Source organism: Oncorhynchus mykiss, chromosome 21 (assembly GCF_057628025.1).
Source record: "Oncorhynchus mykiss isolate SJ-2025 chromosome 21, ASM5762802v1, whole genome shotgun sequence".
Taxonomy (NCBI): Eukaryota; Metazoa; Chordata; class Actinopteri; order Salmoniformes; family Salmonidae; genus Oncorhynchus; species Oncorhynchus mykiss.
In genome coordinates this window covers 38,835,478-38,857,511 of record NC_143042.1, presented here as the reverse complement: position 1 = coordinate 38,857,511, position 22,034 = coordinate 38,835,478, and the positions used below count along the sequence as shown (strand labels likewise).

General features: G+C 44.2%; 1 protein-coding gene across 2 annotated transcripts; it reads right to left on the bottom strand.

Annotated features, from left to right (window-relative positions):
* Nucleotides 1-1,393: 1,393 nt before the first annotated feature.
* Nucleotides 1,394-22,015, bottom strand: LOC110500529 (nucleotidyltransferase MB21D2). 2 transcript variants are annotated; one of them, XM_021577936.3, is made up of 7 exons: nt 21,832-22,015; nt 20,875-21,089; nt 9,034-9,218; nt 8,639-8,836; nt 8,105-8,275; nt 7,628-7,840; nt 1,394-5,610 (listed from the first exon to the last, which is right to left on the bottom strand). In XM_021577936.3, the coding sequence occupies exons 2-7, from the start codon at nt 21,074-21,076 to the stop codon at nt 5,005-5,007; spliced, it is 1,575 nt and encodes a 524-aa protein (XP_021433611.1). In that variant the 5' UTR covers nt 21,077-21,089; nt 21,832-22,015; the 3' UTR covers nt 1,394-5,004. The 2 variants fall into 2 exon arrangements, with proteins under 2 accessions (XP_021433611.1, XP_036813835.1); XM_036957940.2 differs by having other exon boundaries at nt 8,105-8,263; nt 21,832-22,014.
* Between the last annotated feature and the right edge of the window lie 19 nt (nt 22,016-22,034).

The window sequence follows — 22,034 nt, the reverse complement described above, 5'->3', positions numbered from 1 at the left end:
CCCGAAAAAAAAAAAACATGGTTCGCAAAAAATGTTTACTTTAATTTATCTTCAGATCCGCAGCCATGTATTAATGGACGTTCACAAGGCGTTTTGAATGACTTAGTTGTATTACAGTACTACTAGTCATAAAACACTCACCCCCCCTCCATGTTGAGTACTTTCAGTTGATGCCAGATTTCCCCCAGCACACCAACGATATGTGTAGCCCATGTAGGGAACAAAACAACAAACCCTGATGTTGCTTGAACCAACTGTGCCAACAGACCTTGTTAACGTTCTTCTAGCCTGGTCCCAGATCTGTTCATGCCAACCTTAAGCAAGTACGGATAACTGCAGACGCGAAGTGTGTCTGAAAGTGGGCGTGGCGAAATAAGTGGGTGGATCATCAGTGATGGGTGTAAGTAACATCAGCGCTGTTTCATTTGTTGGATGGTTTTGATTTGAGTTGTGTTTTCTGTTTCTTAACAGATTTTCATTGGTCAGTTCCTGTGTGGTATTACTGATGCTTTGTTTACGTAGCAGGTTAGGATAATTAAAGTAGCAGGTTAGGATAAATAAAGTAGCAGGTTAGGATAATTAAAGTAGCAGGTTAGGATAAATAAAGTAGCAGGTTAGGATAATTAAAGTAGCAGGTTAGGATAAATAAAGTAGCAGGTTAGGATAATTAAAGTACAAGGTTAGGATAATTAAAATAGCAGGTTAGGATCATTAAAGTAGCAGGTTAGGATAAATAAAGTAGCAGGTTAGGATAATTAAAGTAGAGGTTAGGATCATTAAAGTAGAAGATTAGGATCATTAAAGTAGAGGTTAGGATCATTAAAGTAGCAGGTTAGGATAATTAACGTAGCAGGTTAGGATAATTAAAGTAGAGGTTAGGATAATTAAAGTAGCAGGTTAGGATAATTAAAGTAGAGGTTAGGATAATTAAAGTAGCAGGTTAGGATAATTAAAGTAGCAGGTTAGGATAATTAAAGTAGCAGGTTAGGATAATTAAAGTAGCAGGTTAGGATAATTAAAGTAGCAGGTTAGGATAATTAAAGTAGCAGCTTAGGATAATTAAAGTAGCAGCTTAGGATAATTAACGTAGCAGGTTAGGATAATTAACGTTGCAGGTTAGAAGAATGAGGTTACGGTCAGGAAAAGGGTTAGCTAAATGCTCAGAGATGCAGCCATACAAAACAGACTTAAGCGGCGACAAATCTGCCCAGTTCGCTTTCCATCCAGCCACTTGTGTTGATAAGGCCGTTTATGTTGACACACCAGTGTTGTAACACCGGCAGCCATGTTGAGGTAGTTACCCATGACTCACCTTAGGAGTTGACTTCTACAGCACAACTAGATCTGGGGCCAGGCTAACATTATTCCACAAAGAAGTTATACAGTCAAAATGTGAGGATGGAGATGTCGAGATTTATTTCATGCTACGGCAGTACCATTCAAGATCATCATTCAAAGCATCCCAAATGAAATAACACCGCAGTAACAGTCACATGATAAGAGACAATCAACTTCATTTGCACTTTATAGAGGAAGAGGAAAGTTTTAAAAGTGCAAATAGTTCCAGACATGGAGTGGAGTCGTTGATACTGCAGCTCTTGTATACCGTAATTAGGTCGGGATAGCTTTGATGAACTGTATTTTGAATTGATTGAGTGATTCCAGTGGAAAAAAGTGTTACAATCATGGTTTATTTTCAATCAAAAACAATTAGCAGTAGTTTAAGCACCAAAATAATAGAACGTTTAGTAGTTTAAGCACCAAATAATAGAACGTTTAGTAGTTTAAGAAGTACAGTGACCTCACATTGCCTCGACGTTATCAATGCATGACTTAGTTGCCTCCGACTGTTACGTGATATCAGATTTCAAACAGGAAAGCAAATGAGAGAAGGATGTCTGAATGTTTGATAATGTCATATCATCGAACACACATTTCGTATTCAAGAGGTATAGAAACCCCGGGCAGAACTAATTGATTTCGACGTAGACTAAACATGATCATCCCTGTAGATGAAAAGGGCACAACAGCTCAATCTACGGCAGACAGTCCAAGTGAGATTGGGTACAGAATTGCATAGAACTGCTGCCATTAACTTTTTATATTGATATTCTGCACCAGGATCAAAGTGTGTTTACATTTTTCACAGAAAGAGGCTAAATATTGATTCAAGCTTCATACTACTTTCTATGCCCACAAACTAGGCAGATTAAGGTATATCGTGAGAGACACTCTTGACAGTGCATATTTCAAACTTCAAACAACACTGGATTTAAAACTTTAGAGGAACTGTCAAACAGCTTTCACCATGTTCAAACAACCTCACCACAACGTTGGACTGTTGGTGTGTTTTAAAACGTAGGGGAGCATTTCAGGAAGGAGAAAAATCTCTAAAGGACGACTCAAAAACGTCCTGACAACGTTGATACGTTTTCTTGCAACGTTCACAAACATTCTTACAACATCGGGCTGTGGTGTGTCGAAGACCCCCCCCCCCCACCATGAAAGTGCTAGGACCACACACACCTGATTCTTGGCAGTTTACATACCCACACTTAACTATCGTCTGGGTCTACATTCTTCTGTATAGTAACCGTCACTACATGCTTTGGTTTGTCAAGGTGTCCATATTCACACTCACCTGTACCAAGGCTATACAGAACAGAAGTGACAACACAATTCACTAGTAGCTCCTAAATCGCTCCACTAACTGATGCTGTTCAAATAGCAATACCAATGTATACAAGTAGTACCAATACAGTATGGAATGAACATTCATGTCCACAATGATATTTCATTAACGGTGTTCAACCAGTGAGAGAGAGAGAGAAACATATACATTATATAGAGATAGGAGCAGTATGGAGAGGGGAGAGGGGGATGAAGAGAGAGAGAGAGAAACATACATTATATAGAGATAGGAGCAGTACAGAAAGCAGAGAGGGGGATGAAGAGAGAGAGAGAGAGAGAGAGAGAGAAACATATTCATTATATAGAGATAGGAGCAGTACGGAGAGGGGGATGAAGAGAGAGAGAGAGAGAGAGAGAAACATATACATTATATAGAGAGATAGGAGCAGTACGGAGAGGGGAGAGGGGGATGAAGAGAGAGAGAGAGAGAGAAACATACATTATATAGAGAGATAGGAGCAGTACGGAGAGCGGGATGAAGAGAGAGAGAGAGAGAGACAAGCAGCTGTCCCAGGTCCCAGGGGCAACTTCCTTTAGGGCTCATCTCTACAAAGGGCCAGGGGCTGGCCTGTCTCCCCATCCATCCCCCTGATAACAGCACACATCTGGGTGGACAAGATAGGGCCCCCAAGACCCCCACACACAGAAAGAGATGAAGGTAGATGGGTAGCTAGGACATTTGCGTGCTTGAGTCCTGCTGCGCATTTGTTCCCGTTCCATCCCTCATTACATCAGCACATTTAAAGACCTCGATCAGTCGTCCAATGATCACACACACACCTTATTAAAACAGGCCTGCTAGGCAGGAGGGGGGACCATCACAAAAACCAGTCAAGTCTCTCACAATTAAACAGCTGAGAACACAATACAAAATACTTTTCTGGGGGGATTCAAACAAAAACCTTAACCTCCCCATCTTAACACACACACAAACACTAGACGGAATAAATAAAAAAGTAGAACAAAGCAAATAGCCCTTACACCAGCCTCAGGGGGATTACATGATGTGGCTAGCCATGCCATGGCTGTACTGTAATGCTGTAACGTAGAGATTAGAATACAATCAAGCAGCCGGCCAACCCTGCCTCACCTCTCCTCCCCAACCGGTCTCCTTATAGGTAGTCGGTCTATATCATACAACGTTTAAATGACCACATCTCACCGTTTAAGATACTTTCAAAGGGGACTGTAATAAAAAGGAACTGAATTAAGTTGATAGCCCCTATGATATGACCCTTATTTGATTAAACTTCTTCAAGCTTTCAGGGGATAAAAGGCAAATTGATAAGGTGATCTCTCATCTGCATGTTGGTCAGGATTGTAAAGGTGGGGAATATGAGCGTTAACAGTACAGACTGACTCTGGGTCAGTGAATACAGATACCTTTTGTTATGGGGTGGAGCCAAAGGCTCCTCGAAAAACACCCCTGCAGCGTGGCTCTTTGGTGCCTTCCGCCACATAATGAGAGTTGAAATGGAAGGACCGCCCTGGGTTATACCATTCAGGTAGATATGGGGGACCATAACCCTACCAGAGGGAGTCTGGAGTCACATAGAAAACAAACATTCAAAATACCTGAGAGATAGCGAACGAGCGAGATAGGGAGTTAAAGAGAGTGGGGCAGAGGGTCGAGAGAACGAGGGATAAAAAGAAATATAGAAAGAGGGAAGAAAGTAAACACTCTGTTCAAAGACATTTCCCCACACCAAATTACATTCAGTTACATCATAGTTCCTTGATACCCCTTTTCTTATTCAGCTATCATCCACTCTGATTGGGCAGAAAAATGGGGGAATACAGTATTCTCAGCAGTGTGCAGAGACGAGAAGAGCATAAACCCTTAAGAGAATGAAACGGTGTACCCTTTTGTAAGCAGCAGCTCCTTTCTTTATTCTAAAACGATTCTCTCTTTTCTTTGTAGCACCAGCTAATAAAAAAAAAACATCTCGCTAGGGCAAGCTTCATAAAGAGCAGTGGTCTCCGTGGCAACCACTTGACAAGCCTTTTTCTGTCACGGTGTCGCTAAATCGATAGAAGTGTGTTGGTTTCTCTAGAGCTAGCATCTTCTTGGGAGCGTGCAGTATGGATTTTTTTGGTACAGCGTCTTATTAGTTACAACAGAGTCAGAGTTAACGCTTATTAGTTAGCGTCGTTATCATTCGCCGCCAAGAGGGGGCAGTATAGGGAGCAGCGATCGGCAGTGTTTCACGCCTCGAGCCATCCTGGTTGACTCGCCAACATTTGGCCCGCTATTTAACTTGTGTGTGAGAGTGTGTGTGTGTGGCTACCACAACACTAGACTAGGCCCTCGGGTCAATAGAATTTGTCATCGATGCGGAAGTGTGGCCGCGTGACATCATCAGGGTTGAGAAACACAGAAATCGACTTCCCTGGGTTTTCTGTCACCAGCTGCTGCAGCCTGGCGGCCAGCTTGTCGTCCGAGGGTGAGATGATGCCACTGGCCGGGTACCTGTGGCCAGGTGACCCGCCATGCCCGTTGGTGGCGCCCGCCGCCTTCCTCTTGAGCTGGCCTGCCTGCTGTGCCTGGTCCAGGGCCGCCCGGAGGTGCTCGGTGGGGTCTGAGCGGACGTGAGCCACCTTCCGGGCCACCAGCAGGGCTTGGCTGTCCGACAGGTGCTCCAGCATGTTGCACTGGGGCAGGAAGTAGTTGGGACAGTTCTTACCCAAGATGCAGTGGGCCAGGTCATCCAGGAGGCCCAGGAGGAGACGGGCGGGAGTGTCGGAGTCAGGCGAAGACAGGTAGGAGGGGGGCAGGCGGTCACAGGCCCAGAAGAGGATGGTGCGGAGGTGGTAGGGGCTGAGGCCAGTGCGGGGGCGAGCCAGGAGGCGGGAGAGGACAGCCTTGGCTGCCTGGAAGGCCTGGGCCATGGGGAACGGGATGCACTTCTTCAGCTGAACCTGGAGACAGACAATGATATGGCAGTCAGTGGTTCAGATTGAATTGAATTAAAATAAACTTTATTCAACCAACAAGGGGAAATTGGATGTCACCAGCACCAGAGACAGTCCTGATGGATGTTATACTGAAGCTAATTGTTACAGTTGATGTATTTTCAACTGTATTTAGAAGACATATTCAAAGTTCAACCTGAACATATTTAACATATTTAAAGTTGAACTTGTACTTCCACTATATATACACACACGTATGTGGACACCCCTTCAAATTAATGGATTCTGCTATTTCAGTCCCACCCGTTGCTGACAGGTATATAATATAGAACAGACAGCCATGCAATCTCAATAGACAAACATTGGCAGTCGAATGGCCCGTACTGAAGAACTCAGTGACTTTCAACATGACACCTTTTCAACAGGCTAGTTTGTCAAATTTCTGCCCTGCTAGAGCTGCCCCGGTCAACTGTAAGTGCTGTTATTGTGAAGTGGAAACATCTAAGAGCAACAACGGCAAAGCTGCAAAGTGGTAGGCCACACAAGCTCACAGAACGGGAGTGAAGTGTGTAAAAAATAAAAAAAAGTTGAAATGCCTGTCCTCGGTTGCAACACTCAGTACCGAGTTCCAAAATCACCCTGGAAGCAACGTCAGCACAAGAACTGTTCGTCGAGAGCTTCATGAAATGGGTTCCCATGGCCGAGTAGCCGCCCACAAGCATAAGATCGTCGGCTGGAGTGGTGTAAAGCCACACGCCATTGGACCCTGGAGCAGTGGAAGCGCATTCTTTGGAGTGATAAATCACGATTCACCAGCTGGGTTTGGCAGATGCCAGGAGAACGATACCTGCCAGAATGCATAGTGCCAACTGTAAAGATTATTGGAGGAAGAATAATGGTCTGGGGCTGTTTTTCATGGTTCGGGCTTTGCCCCTTAGTTCCAGTGAAGGGAAATCTTAACGCTACAGCATATGACATTCTAGACGATTCTGTGCTACATTTTGGGGAAGGCCCTTTCCTGTTTCAGCATGACAATGCCCCCGTGCACAAAGCGAGGTCCATACAGAAATGGACAGAAATTACATACAGAAATTGTCGGTGTGAAAGAACTTGACTGGCCTGCACAGAGCCCTGACCTCAACCCCATCGAACACCTTTGAGGATGAATTGGAACGCCGACTGCGAGCCAGGCCTAATCGCCCGACATCAGTGCCTGACCTCACTAATGCTCGTGTCTGAATGGAAGAAAGTCCCTGCAGCAATGTTCCAATATCAAGTGGAAAGACTTCCCAGAAAAGTGGAGGCTGTTATAGCAGCAAAGATGGATCCAACTCCATATTAATGCCCATCATTTTGGAATGAGATGTTTGACAGTCAGGTTGTCCACATACTTTTGATCGTGTCATGTGCTTTAGCTTCAGCTAACATTTACAAGGTAGAATTGGCAATGCACAAAATAAATAGCAGGGCAATTCCAAAGCAACAGAATGATGTTGAGACGTTAAAATGCATGCATGTCAAACAAAAACTAATGATTGCAAAGGCAAACCATACAACTCTATGCACAAGGACAACTTTTAACAATTTCCACTGAACATTTTGACAAAAAAATATTTACTTGAAAAACAGTGCAGGTGTAAAGTTTGGTAACAGAATGACAGCACAAACATCAAACTGTAATTTTGTTACCGTGGAATTGCCCAGCAGTATCGGGCAGACTTCCGAAACAACTAAGAGTATGAAGTAGAAGGCTAACCTTCTCTGCTGTTTTGGTCCCGCAGCTATCACGTTGCAGCAGCATGAAGCGTACCCGTGCACATGGCCATATACTCTGTGTGAGTGCATCGTCTTGCCTGCAATATCTGCGGTTCATCCTGCTGCTTGTGACAATGTCATATCACTGAGTCGCAATTGAACACCTCTAGCTAGATAACCATTCTGGCCAAGTAAGGAAGGAAGGAGGCCCAATCTATTGAACTCGCTAATTACTCAAAAAGAAGAGCTAACTTAACCAACTACCCACCTCGCTGCGTGAGAAGGCCAGCCTCCACTCCCGGTCAGGCCTCCCCCCCAGCGGGGCCGGGCAGGGCAGCAGGTAGAACCCAGAGATGGCCTCCTCCTCCGTGATCTTCCCGTCCCAGAAGTGGTTGGCCGTCAGCCAGCTCTGGGCCACGGCGGGCCAGCCCCGGAAGGACACCACAGGCAGGAGGTCATAGAGCACTCGGCTGGACCCCGCCTGGAGGTAGGAACGAGTTATGGTAAAACACAATTATTTAAAAAGAGATGTTCTGAATTACTTATCCGGATAAACATAGGCTTCGTAAATACATTTGTTCAACACAAGTTTTTCCAGAATCGACTAGCTGAGATGGTTGCTAGTGCCAATTAATCGGATTCTGGAATTGATACAGACGCCAACTATGGCCTCCTATTCCCTATATAGACACACTACTATTAGCACTATATAGGGTGGCATTTGGGACGTACACTAACTCCCTACCTGAAGAATGAGGGTGGTCAGGGGCCCGTTGCGCTCCAGCCTCTCCGGGATGGGGATGCCTCTCTGTGGTGAACGTCTCAGCTCGTCCACCGCCTCGCCCACCACCCCCCAGAACCAGTCAGCCACCAGCGCGGGAGAGAAGTAGCACCCATCCAGAGACTGGTGGGGGGACTGGGATCAAATCATGACCCAACTTTAGTTCAAGTGCAATTAAAGGGTAATTTTGGCATTAGCTTAGTGCAAAGACTTCCAATCTTCGCGCTAAGATAGTTAGCATTGGCTCGCAGAACTACCTCGTACTGGACGCAAAGACATAAAGATGGTATCCACAAGTTCATCTGACTCCAAGGAAGTACATAAAACCCCTGCATTGCCAATACCTGAACTATCCGTTTAAAATAATTTCATCACACTTTACAGTAAAACACAATAAAAGACTAAGCTAAAAGCAACACACATTTGATTAACTTTCATAAAACTATAAGCAATAATTTAAAAAAAATGAATAATAAGAGAAGTTAGAAAACGCATTACGTGGAGGGAGGGGGGAACAGCACCAGAGACTTGGTGACCCATTCCCCTGTCCTCTTCATCCTCCTCCTCCTCATCGGGGGGTAATCCATTCTCCTCCTGGCAGCAGATGCTCCACCTGGCCAGAGTGTTGGGGTCACACAGACGCAGGGACAGCCAGGAGTGGCAGGGGGCCGATTGCCGCATGTCTAGGGTGACGGGCTGGTTGACATGAGATGACGCTGCATTAAGCTATACTTGTTTTCCTGAGGCAATACTCGTGATTAGTCTGGCATCAAAAACACCATATCAGAAAGTATACAGTAAAAACATCCCATAAGACACATCACAACTTCTCATCAATAAACGTAGACACATTCAAGCAGTACGTTTCACATCCCTGTCTCTGCTGCACCAACCTGGTTGCGGTCGTGGAGCTTGAGCGCCGGCACCAGGAGGGTGAAGTCCAGGTCGAAGTCGGCCCCCTTGGCGTAGTCCCCCAGCTCCTCTGGGTTGAGGTCCAGGACCCCCTCCCTGGCCCCCCCAGACAGGAGCAGGTACTCATTGGCCACTGGGAGACGCTGGTCCACCTTCTGTACTAGACCTAGAGGAAGAACACACACACACACACACACACACACACAAAGGATGAGTGTAATATGACATTAAAAACAAATACAATACTTGAGCCGTTCCATTTCTTCTGAAGGCAAAGCATACATTCATGAAATACAGCAGTGGCGATACTGACATAAAAATATATGAGGTCTACACAGCTCCCTCTGTGAGCGCAGTGCGTGGTTTTATGTTATTCTCCACGCTAGCTGCTCGTCCTCAACCAACCCTGGCTTTATCCTCCTAGGGGGAGTCTTTACTGAACACAGCCAAAATGACTGGGCAAACTGCAATAACTCCGACAGAGGGGAAACCGGGGGGAGAGAGTGAGAGAGGAGGAAGGGATAGTGTGAGAGGGAATGAGTAAGAGAGGGAGAGGAAGGAAAAGAGATTGTGAGAGTGCGTGAGAGAAAAAAGAAAGAAAAGTCTAAACTAACAGCTTTCGAATAGTCATAACATCCTATCAATCTAGCTTCTGGCAAACAACTTCCCCACCCAGCCCAAACCAAAACTCTCCTCTTTGCCAAAGAGTTGATGAAAAATACTGAACCCAATCAAATCCCTTTATTGTGTTCTCAACTATGGTGTTCCAGTCAAGCAAGATTAGAGCCGGACAGGCTTAAAAGGTCACTCTCAACACATGATACCATGCATCTTCACCGTGCGCACACACACACACACACTCAAGTGTGCATGTACGCACGCACACACACACAGGGCTAAGACCCAGTGATGCCTTCCAGGCTGTCAACTTTGACCTGAAGTACACCCATATACCCATCCCCTCGGAGGCTCTGAGGTCGATATGAAGGCAGTGGTGGGGTGGGGGGGGTCGGTGGGGGGGGGGGGTTGAGGGTGGTGCGACTGCCAACTGCAGACACTGAGACTGCAGCCTGGAGCCTAAAGCTCCTAACGCGATTTCTCTCATCCAATTACAGGCCCTGTGTCGATGTGTGTGTGTGTGTGTGTGTGTTTTTGTGTGTGTGTGAGAGAGAGAGCTATTTCAAAGACAGTGTCTATCTACAGTGTGTGTTATACTGACAGTAAAAGGAAAGCAGAGAAATAATCAGATATAGAAATCAAAATCTGTCAGTTCTTCCAAAACATTGAGAGAAGCTGAGAAGAGCTGAGGGAGAGAAAATATCTTCCAGGCAGACAGACAAAGGGCAGAGTCGGCAAGCAGAAACTTCCTCTGATTTGTTTTGGGTCTATCTCTAGAGTTGATCAATTGGGTCAAATGGGAAGCAGAAGAACATACTATAGCATGCAGAGGAACGTGAGAGAGAGCGGGGGGGGGGGGGGGGGGGGGGTCGTGACTAGACGCAAAGTCTAGGTCGTGGACACCAGCTTAGCTTAGGTGAGGCTCCAATAAAGCCTTGAAGCCGGGCTGAGAAAAACTAAAGTGCATGAACTTGAACGTTTTGAAACCGGGACTGAACTCACTCAATTAACTCATCTATTTCCCATTCAAAACAGCCACAGTGTTATGCATCCACCAGTAGGTCTCTGGGAGGTCAAGCATAGCAGATCTCATTTCCATAGAGCCACTCTGGGAACCGTGACACACACACACACAAACGTATAAGAGGAATGTTTGTGGTGTGGATGCCAGTACTACACAAAGAGATAAAACAAATATTAAAAATAATAATGATATCTTTTTTCCCCCCTTTTTGTGCCTGTGATATGTGGTTGTCCAACCTAGCTATATTACGATTAAAAGCACTAACTCTAAGTCGCTCTGGATAAATGACTACAATGTAAATACAGGCGCCAAAAAAAGTGAAAAGATGAGAGAAGGGATGTACCGTAAGAGAGAGACAGGGTAAGAGTAGCTGTGTAAACACGTCCACTCACAATGGGAAAGGTTGGGATGTCAGACAGGAGGCCTTCTCTATAACAAAGACGTAGGGCCAAACCATCCAATGAATCGTAAAACAGATCCTTCCAGCAGAGACCGTTTTAGCCATTCAATTGCCATTGAACACTCTCGCTCGGCTTCAAACCCGGAGTCTTTTAAAACGTAAACGATTAGCCTCTAAATCCAGCCCTTGCTCCTTTTAAAATAGAGCTTTCATACTCTGAGACTCAAGAGAGACGGATTAACACACACAAAAGAGTCAGTGTGTCCTGCTACCCCCCCTCCAACGGTGTTTATGCGTTCACATCAAGCCCGGAGATTAGCCTAGCTTTCATTTCCAGATCTTAAAATAGGCCTCGCTCATTCTCAAAATTAAACAGAGGGAGACTTTGTTCTCATCTAATCCAATTGGGTGTGGATGCGAGAAACCTTCTTTTGAAGGGTCAGGGGCTATCTATCAAACACCAGGCCGCAAAACGAAGGTGATCGAAACATTCAAATGTGTTTGTGTTCAAATGCTGTAGTACAGAGTTTAATGGAGCGATGGACTGTCTGGGGATCGATGTATGCTTAACAAAAAAACACTACACGCATTGTGTTATGACTATGATACATCCGTTTGGGTTTTCACATGAAGTAAATGTCAAATAGCTTTTTATGTAATGTACATTAAAAGTGATTCAGTAAATGGAGGGAGTGAGAGAGAGAGAGAGAGCGAGCGACACAGAGCCCAAAGAGAGAGAGAGAGAGAGAGATCTCTTCCCTGTAGTAGTTCATACAACAGCACTCGCCTGGTTAATTATCAGTCTGTAGTTAATGAGTTGTAATGTTCCTGCTGCCTGTTAAGAAACCATCTCCTCCTACACTAGAGGGGGGAGCGTACAGACTCTGGAGGCACAGCAAACACACGCAGAGCTGTTCGTCGCCGTGAGACTTGGTGTGTGTTATCGGACGTCGAAGGAGACTCTACTATAAAAATATAGGACGTTGTTTATAATGTTTTATACAATCAGTATGTGTATATATACACACAGTACCAGTCAAAAGTTGACACACCTACTCATTCAACGGTTTTCTTTATTTTTACTATTTTCTACATTGTAGAATAATAGTGAATAAAAACTATGAAATAACACATGGAATCATGTAGTAACCAAAAAAGACAAATCCAAAAATAGTTGGCTACTTTGCCTTGATGACAGCTTTGCACAGCATTCTCTCAACCAGCTTCACCTGGAATGCTTTTCCAACAGTCTTGAGAGAGTTCCCACATATGCTGAGCACTTGTTGGCTGCTTTTCCTTCACTCTGCAGTCAAAATCATCCCAAACAATCTCAAATCGGGTTGAGGTCGGGTGATTGTGGAGGCAAGATCCTCTGCTGCAGCACTCCATCACTCTCCTTTTTGGTCAAATAACCCTTAGAGCCTTGGAGGTGCGTTGGGTCATTGTCCGGTTGAAAAACAAATGATAGTGGGACTAAGCACAAACCAGATGGGATGTCGTTTTGCTGCAGAATACTGTGGTAGTCATGCTGGTTAAGTGTGCCTTGATTTATAAATAAATCACTGACAGTGTCACCAGGAAAGCACCCCTACACCACCTCCTCCTCCATGCTTCACTGTGGGAACCACACCTGCAGAGATCATCAGCTCACCTACTAACCAAATATCTCACATTTGGACTCATCAGAACAAAGGACAAATTTCCACCGGTCTAATGTCCATTGCTTGTGTTTCTTGGCCCAAGCAAGTCTCTTCTTATTATTGGTGTCCTTTAGAAGTGGTTTCTTTTCAGCAATTTGACCGTGAAAGCCTGATTCACGCAGTCTCCTCTGAACAGTTGATGTTGAGATGTGTCTGTTACTTGAACTCTGTGAAGCATTTATTTGGGCTGCAATCTGAGGCCCAGTTAATTGAAGATTTCTGAGGCTGGTAACTCAAACTTATCTTCTGCAGCAGAGCTAACTCTGGGTCTTCCTTTCCTGTGGCGGTCCTCATGACAGCCAGTTTCATCATAGCGCTTGATGGTTTTTGCGACTGCACTTGAAGAAACTTTCATAGTTCTTGAAATTTTCCGGATTGACTGACCTAAAGCGGACAATACCGACATCATCGGTGCCTGGGGAACAGTGGGATAACTGCCTTGCTCAGCGGCAGAAGACCGATTTTGACCATGTCAGCTCGGGCATTCAATCCAGCAACCTTTCGTACTGGACTGTCAGTTGACGAACTATAGTCCATCTGTTGATACAGTGCCTTGCGAAAGTATTCGGCCCCCTTGAACTTTGCAACCTTTTGCCACATTTCAGGCTTCAAACATAAAGATATAAAACTGTACTTTTTTGTGAAGAATCAACAACAAGTGGGACACAAGCATGAAGTGGAACAACATTTATTGGATATTTCAAACTTTTTTAACAAATCAAAAACTGAAAAATTGGGCGTGCAAAATTATTCAGCCCCCTTAAGTTAATACTTTGTAGCGCCACCTTTTGCTGCGATTACAGCTGTAAGTCGCTTGGGGTATGTCTCTATCAGTTTTGCACATCGAGAGACTGAAATATTTTCCCATTCCTCCTTGCAAAACAGCTCGAGCTCAGTGAGGTTGGCTGGAGAGCATTTGTGAACAGCAGTTTTCAGTTCTTTCCACAGATTCTCGATTGGATTCAGGTCTGGACTTTGACTTGGCCATTCTAACACCTGGATATGTTTATTTTTGAACCATTCCATTGTAGATTTTGCTTTATGTTTTGGATCATTGTCTTGTTGGAAGACAAATCTCAGTCCCAGTCTCAGGTCTTTTGCAGACTCCATCAGGTTTTCTTCCAGAATGGTCCTGTATTTGGCTCCATCCATCTTCCCATCAATTTTAACCATCTTCCCTGTCCCTGCTGAAGAAAAGCAGGCCCAAACCATGATGCTGCCACCACCATGTTTGACAGTGGGGATGGTGTGTTGCTTTTACGCCAAACATAACATTTTGCATTGTTGCCAAAAAGTTCAATTTTGGTTTCATCTGACCAGAGCACCTTCTTCCACGTTTGGTGTGTCTCCCAGGTGGCTTGTGGCAAACTTTAACCAACACTTTTTATGGATATCTTTAAGAAATGGCTTTCTTCTTGCCACTCTTCCATAAAGCCCAGATTTGTGCAATATACGACTGATTGTTGTCCTATGGACAGAGTCTCCCACCTCAGCTGTAGATCTCTGCAGTTCATCCAGAGTGATCATGGGCCTCTTGGCTGCATCTCTGATCAGTCTTCTCCTTGTATGAGCTGAAAGTTTAGAGGGACGGCCAGGTCTTGGTAGATTTGCAGTGGTCTGATACTCCTTCCATTTCAATATTATCGCTTGCACAGTGCTCCTTGGGATGTTTAAAGCTTGGGAAATCTTTTTGTATCCAAATCCGGCTTTAAACTTCTTCACAACAGTATCTCGGACCTGCCTGGTGTGTTCCTTGTTCTTCATGATGCTCTCTGCGCTTTTAACGGACCTCTGAGACTATCACAGTGCAGGTGCATTTATACGGAGACTTGATTACACACAGGTGGATTGTATTTAGCATCATTAGTCATTTAGGTCAACATTGGATCATTCAGAGATCCTCACTGAACTTCTGGAGAGAGTTTGCTGCACTGAAAGTAAAGGGGCTGAATAATTTTGCACGCCCAATTTTTCAGTTTTTGATTTGTTAAAAAAGTTTGAAATATCCAATAAATGTCGTTCCACTTCATGATTGTGTCCCACTTGTTGTTGATTCTTCACAAAAAAATACAGTTTTATATCTTTATGTTTGAAGCCTGAAATGTGGCAAAAGGTCGCAAAGTTCAAGGGGGCCGAATACTTTCGCAAGGCACTGTATGTACAATTTGTGTTAGCCTCCTTTGTCCTCTTTAATCAATCTTTAATCAATTAACCATTTTCGACTACTGGCCCGTCGTTGGCTGGATATCCTTTGGGGGGGTCGACCATTCTTGATACACAAACGAAACAGTTGAGCGTGAAAAACCCACAAGCGTTGTAGTTCTTGACACACTCAAACAGGTGCGCCTGGCACCTACTAGCATAGGTTCAAAAGACACTGTCTTGCCCATTCGCCCTCTGAAAGGCACACACACAATCATAGCTTTCACCTGGATTCACCTGGTCAGTCTGTCATGGAAAGAGCAGGTGTTCCTAATGTTTTGTACACTGTGTATATGAGCGAGAGAGGAAGAGAGAAAACTGCTGCCTGAGAGCTAAAGTGGACCGTAGGCGGCATTAGTCAAAAAGTGCGTGTGTGTGACGCACTGAGGACACAAGCCCTATGGGAGAGTTGAAAGCGGTCAACAACCATTGCACAACCGATCATTACCTGAACACAGGCGGAACAACTTAGCTGCTACAGCCCAGCCACACAATCAAACAACGGTCAATTTACATTCAGATTCAGTCGTGTAGACATCGCTGCCAAAATACACACACATAGACTTTTAATTAATCTAGCTTGATCTTAGTGAAGGCTAAGTGAGGTACAGAAAATACAAAATAGTATTCAATATGTCCTTAAAAATAGGCGATGACCTTGAAAACCAAAACGTTTTGCATTATCTGTCACTTTTGAATAAGATAATAGTAAGTGGATTTTGATCCTATAGGACAGTGTAGGTGAAGGTTAACACTGAGATATTTTCCCACCTACGGAAGCCCAACATGTGGGCCCATCTGTCCAGAAGAGTCCCCTTCCGAATACGCTTTTCTCTGATTGGTCGTTGCATACAGGGGGTGATCCCACTGTTGGGGGGGGGGGCAAGCCGACACGCAGACAACAATAAACAAGCACGGCGGGAAGAGACCAAACAACAGCTTGTTTGGGTTGTTTCGCTATTGCTTTGTCTTTACGTCTCTCAACTCTAGGCGACCTCTTGACTTTGCACGCCTGGACGTGTTCGAGACAATGCCTGACTTGTGCCTCATTCTTTTGTTATTGTGCCTCGGTGAGTCGGCCGAATCTGAAATGGAGCTCCCCCTTTTTTCTCCCCTCTCTCCTCTCTAGCCTTCTTTGTGTTTGAATTAAAACGGCTATAGAGCGGTATAAAACAAATACTTTTTTAATGAGATCTGTGGGGAAGGGGGTCACCAGTAGTCTGGTGTTCAAAGGCACATGAAAAAGGGTGTGTTTGTAAAAAACTAGCCTAAGAAGTGGGGGCTGAAGATGGGGAGAGAACCCATGGCGATAACAGGATTCTGTTTTTAGTTTGATAGGAGTGGGCGTCATTCCTCTCCTTTTTTTTTTCTCCAAGTCAATTTTTCTGTCTTTGAAGGGAAGTGAAAAATGAAACATGGAGGATTACTCACAGCGTATACACAGCAGAAAGTACCAGAATCAAGTTGTTGTTTACTGGTTCAGCAAAGACTTGTAGCATTTTATCTGACAGACTTGAACCTACAACCTTACAAGACGATATCTCACTTCTTACTGTAAATAAGAACAATCACTTGTTACAGTGCATTCGGAAAGTAGTCAGCCCACTTGACTCTTTCCACTTTGTTACAGGCTTATTCTAAAATGGATGAAATAGTTTTTTCCACCCTCATCAATCCACACAATACCCCATAACGACAAAGCAAAAACAGGTTTAGATTTTTGCAATGTACTAAAAATAAACTGAAATATCACATTTACATAAGTACTCAGACCTTTTACTCAGAACTTCATTAAAGCACCTTTGGCAGAGATTACAGCCTCTAGTCTTCTTGGGTATGATGCTACAAGCTTGGCACACCTGAATTTGGGGAGCTTCTCCCATTCTTCTCTGCAGATCCTCTTAAGCTCTGTCAGGTTGGATGGGGAGCGTCACTGCACAGCTATTTTCTCCATTCATCTTTCCCTCGATCCTGACTAGTCTCCCAGTCCCTGCCGCTGAAAAACATCCCCACAGCATGATGCTGCCACCACCATGCTTCACCTTAGGGATAGTGCCAGGTTTCCTCCAGATGTGACGCTTGGCATTCAGGCCAAAAAGTTCAATCTGGGTTTCATCAGACCAGAGAATCTTGTTTCTCATGGTCTGAGAGTCTTTGGGTGCCTTTTAACAAACTCTAAGCAGGCTGTCATGTGCTTTTTACTGAGGAGTGGCGTCCATCTGGCCACTATACCATAAAGGCCTGATTGGTGGAGTGCTGCAGAGATGGTTGTCCTTCTAGAGCTCTGTCAGAGTGACTATCGGGTTCCCTTCTCCCCCGATTGCTCAGTTCGGCCGGGCAGCCAGCTCTAGGAAGAGTCTTGGTGGTTCCAAACTTCTTCCATTTAAGAATGATGGAGGCCACTGTGTTCTTGGGGACCTTCAATACTGCAGAATTGTTTTGGTAGCCTTCCCCAGATCTGTGCCGACGCAATCCTGTCTCGGAGCTCTAAGGACAATTCCTTCGATCTCAGGGTTTGGTTTTTGTTCTGACATGAACTGTCAACTGTGGGACCTGAAAGGGTCTGAATACTTATGTAAATGGTGGGTTTTTTCTCCATTTTTAATACATTTGCAAAAAAATATAAAAACCTGTTATCGCTTTGTCATTATGGGTTATTGTGTACACAAAATACATCATATATTTGATAATAAGGCTGTAACGTAACAAAATGTGGGAAAAGGGCAGGGGTCTGAATACATTCCGATGGCACTGTATGTCTGTCATTAGTCTACATTTCTGTATTCCCACCGACACATATAGTCCTGTGGGAGTACTGGAGGCATTTTCTTTCCAAAGGCATGCTACAGGCTAGCCTAAAACAGTTAACTAAGGAGCTACTGGGCAAAGAAAGTGTTTTTTCCTTCCTTGGATCTGTGCAGCTGCTTCCCTGTGTGGTGCAATCTCTCTACTCTCCCTCTCCATCTCTGTCAGCTCTTAATGGCCAGTGGGGAGCCACCTGCTGCTTAAACTAGGCTAGAAAAATCTTTATAAAACAGACCCAACTAGAAAGGATGTCAAACACATTATATGCACAGACACACACACACTACTGTTGCACGGTATTTCGGAAACTCTAGTATTTCCAATACTAGAACATGAAAAACGGTTCGGTACTAGAATTTTTCTAACTTTCGGTACTTCTGTCAAATGTGTCTCACCTCATATATGGATTGAGAGGACCAAGTCTGTCTAGTAATTTGTCTAAATCTTCAAGGGGGCAGTAGCTAGCCAGGCTACCCATGCAGCTGACACAGTGCAAAACACTTTATAGAGAGACAATATCGACAGCGTGGCTTCTTGAAACTAAAACATCGTACCTCCTCGCCTGCAGCTTGTCGACAAAACTGGCTGCAGAAGCAAACTATGGGAATACTTTGATTACGGAGCAGAAGAGGGCAGATGAGCAATTAAGCAAAACATGATACAAAGCAGTGCAATGGAAGGGAGGTTCAGTTCCAAGCAAAACGAAATAAAGCAAACTATTTTATACGACATTTGCATTTACGTTGTTATTGCAGTTACATTGTTATTCTAGTAAATTTGAATTATTTATGAGTGACAATGACATGAACATATATTCAGCATGACATTCATTTGGGTATTATAAATGGGATTAATTTTGGGTTGTGCAATGTGAAATGCACTCATAACTTGACAACAATATATTTTGACTACTTAGCATTTGTCTAGGCTTACTAGCAGTAGCCACGAGCCAGCCAGCAGCCCTGGGCGGAGCATTGCACCCTGGGACTCGTAGTATGCTGGGTAAATTCAATTGTATTTCTATGGCGTCTAGACTATTTCAACGTAAAAGTTTCAGAAATGAGCATCAGTGTTTTTTTATTATTATGTTGTTTTGGAACTAAACTATTCATTTAATATGTTCAATTATTTAGCAGTAATGAAACAATTGCAGGTCTAATGAATGTAATTTGACCCAATATTATGGCCATAGATGAGCAAATCAACCCTGATATGTATCAAACGACTTTATAAAACATATGGTTTTGCATAAGGGAAAATTGAGGTAATTCTTCTGTTATTTAACATGGTGTTTTATTTTGGGAAGAAATGTAATATAGAATATATTCTGTTCTACCAGTTATCAACATTGTTCAGAGTTTTTTTTGCCACGGTATCGTTTCGGTATTGAGTATTGCTTCGGTATCCTAAACCTGGTATCGAAGTCAGAAATCAGGTATCGTGACAACACTTATACACATAGAGATGCACAAACACACAGATGCATAGACACACACACACACTCCAAGTGTTCCATATAGCCCATTTTAACATTCCTAGTAGCTGGGCAGATATTCCCTTTTAACTGCCTAGGCTCCATCCTCTTCAATGTCCTTAAAAAGACTACAAGTGGCAGTGCTACTATCGTAGCAAATGAACACAGTGCATTAACACAATCACACAACCGACACTCACATTATCTCTGTTCTCTAGCAGAGTTGGAAATGAAACAGCAGATAGAGAGAGAGAGAGAAAGAGAGGGGGGGGGGGGGGGGGGTGATGGGAGAAATAGATTGCATCCTTTGGCTGCCATACAGGGAGCTAGACTGTAGGAAAACCCCCCACTGCGAAGTGTTTAAGAGCAGCTTTTAGCTGTCAGTCTGACTGTCAATGGAGACAGCGAGTGGGAGAAGAAGAAAAAAAGGAGCCAGGAAATGAAGCAAAAAAAATGTGGCGGTGTGAGGACACATGAGTTAAGAAAGAATGTGGAGCAGTGGTAGGAAAAGATTTGGTTACACAGTGAGGGCAGGGAGAGTCACTAAATTGGGGTAGAGGGTTAAGTGTTTGTGAGAGAGAGAGAGAGAGAGAGAGAGAGAGATAGAGAGAGAGAGACCAAGAAAGAGATTGAGAAAGAGAGCAAGAGACAAAGAGAGACAAAAAGAGCGAGAGAAAGAGAGCGAGAGAGAGAAAAGAGGATGCTAGACTAGCAAGCACAGAACCAAAGTAGGAGAAGCAGAGAGCTTATCCAATATCTGACTTGATTAGCAAAAGATACAGAGAGACACAGGAGGAGGGTTGGCTGTCAGCTATGATATTTTTGGGCAAACAATACACCCGTGCCAATAGTGGCTCCTATTCACAGCTATTGTTACATGGGGATGAACAGGGAGAGTGGATTTAGAGATGGACGGGGAGAGTGGATTTAGAGATGGACGGGGAGAGTGGACTTACAGCCAGTTAGACTGTTTGCATTGTGCTTCCCTCTCAAGCTGCACATGATCCACAAACAAGCCGCGAGAGAGAGAAGGAAAGAAAGAGCAAAGTGAGGGACATGCAGGGAGGGATACAGGCCAAAGAGGCTTGGTTCCAGTTGCACTGGGACAGGCAGGGAGAGAGGAGAGAAAAGGAGAGAGCTAAGGGGCGGGCAGTGGCAGTGAAGAGAGGGAAGAGTGCCACCTATTGGACAAACAACCACACTTCACCTGGCTGAAAAGTACTGTATATCAGGGGTATGACACACAACATCAACACAGCCAACACCTTTCTTCTATCTGTCCTTCTCATGAATAGGCTATACACCAGTGGAGGCTGCTGAGGGGAGGACAGGTAATAATAATGGCTGAAATGGAGGGTAATGGCTGGAATCAAACATCATTTGTTTGATACCATTCGGCCCTTATTATGAGACTTCCTCCCCTCAGAAGCCTCCACTGCTACACACTACAATCACATAACTTAAAAGTGTTCACCAAACACACAATATATAAAATAAATGTGAATCATAAATGTTTACCATACATATTTTACCATCTAATGATTTCAGAATGTTAACCTCACTGTGTCACAACACATTCTCTGTTACTATGAGCTTTACCCAGCATGTTGAAGATAAAGTCTTTGGCCGTGTGGACCTCCAGGGCCAGTTGGTCCCCGAAGTCCCCCTGCTCCAGGGTGACCAGCTCAGACACCTGAGACGACAGCTGCTCCAGCATGACCCCCGACCGGAAATCCACCTCCGAGGCTTTCTTCACCGGCGCTGGAGACCGAGGGGCCACCGCACTTATCAAGGTCTCCATGGTTATTCACACCCTATGGTTGGGTATACAGGTCTTGTCAATCATTTTTATAAAGGGGAGAAGACTCATTGCATACTAGTTTGCATACCTTGTGTGTAATTGGCAATCAAAGTGAATTGTAAACTTTGTTATTGTACTCTCAGTCCTAGCACTGACTATGAATTTAGTATCAAATAGGGCGTGATACCAGGGATTTGCAGGATTATAAATCACACGCATTGAATGGCATATCCCCTAACTAGCTATGTTCATGTTTTAAATTGTTAATCCACAGTAAACGCAGATACAGATATACTCAAATGAATAACAAAGTTCACATTAATCTGAAAGCCACCTGGTGTTTTTGAAATGCAAGCTACTTAGTCAGTGACAGCATGGGTGCTGTCCTCAAAACAAGATCAATTACCTAGCTATCGAGCATGCTAATTAACGTTAGCTGGCTAATTTGAGTCTAGCCAGTTAGCCAACTGTTAGCAAATTTGCTTGCTACAACAGAACAAGCAGTCATTGTTATATCCATAAAAATGTAGACTTGCTAACTAGCTCTGATTATTTGGTGAAGACACTAGAATCGATTTTCGATGAACTAACTAGTTAGTTAGTTAGTTAGCCAGCTGGCGTGCTTGCTAGCCGGAGAGGTGGGGATAAGTGCACCAACACAACTGAGTTAGCTAGCAAGCTGGACAGCGAATCTTTCACACACCGCAACGATGCATTGTTTGAATGCATGAATATACATTTGAACTAGCACACACCCTTAGCACGCAGGTCTGGTGACGTTTCTTTGCTATATTCCAGGCGTACTGTTTTGGTCTTTATATTGAAATCGGATTTCTTCTCCCGTCATTTCCAACAGGTCCCCAGCACCACCTTCCCTTCCCCTAGCAACACAGACCTCGGAAATCACGCCCTCCACTGAGGATCTTGGGATTAGTAGTGTGTACCGGTAATATAGCTC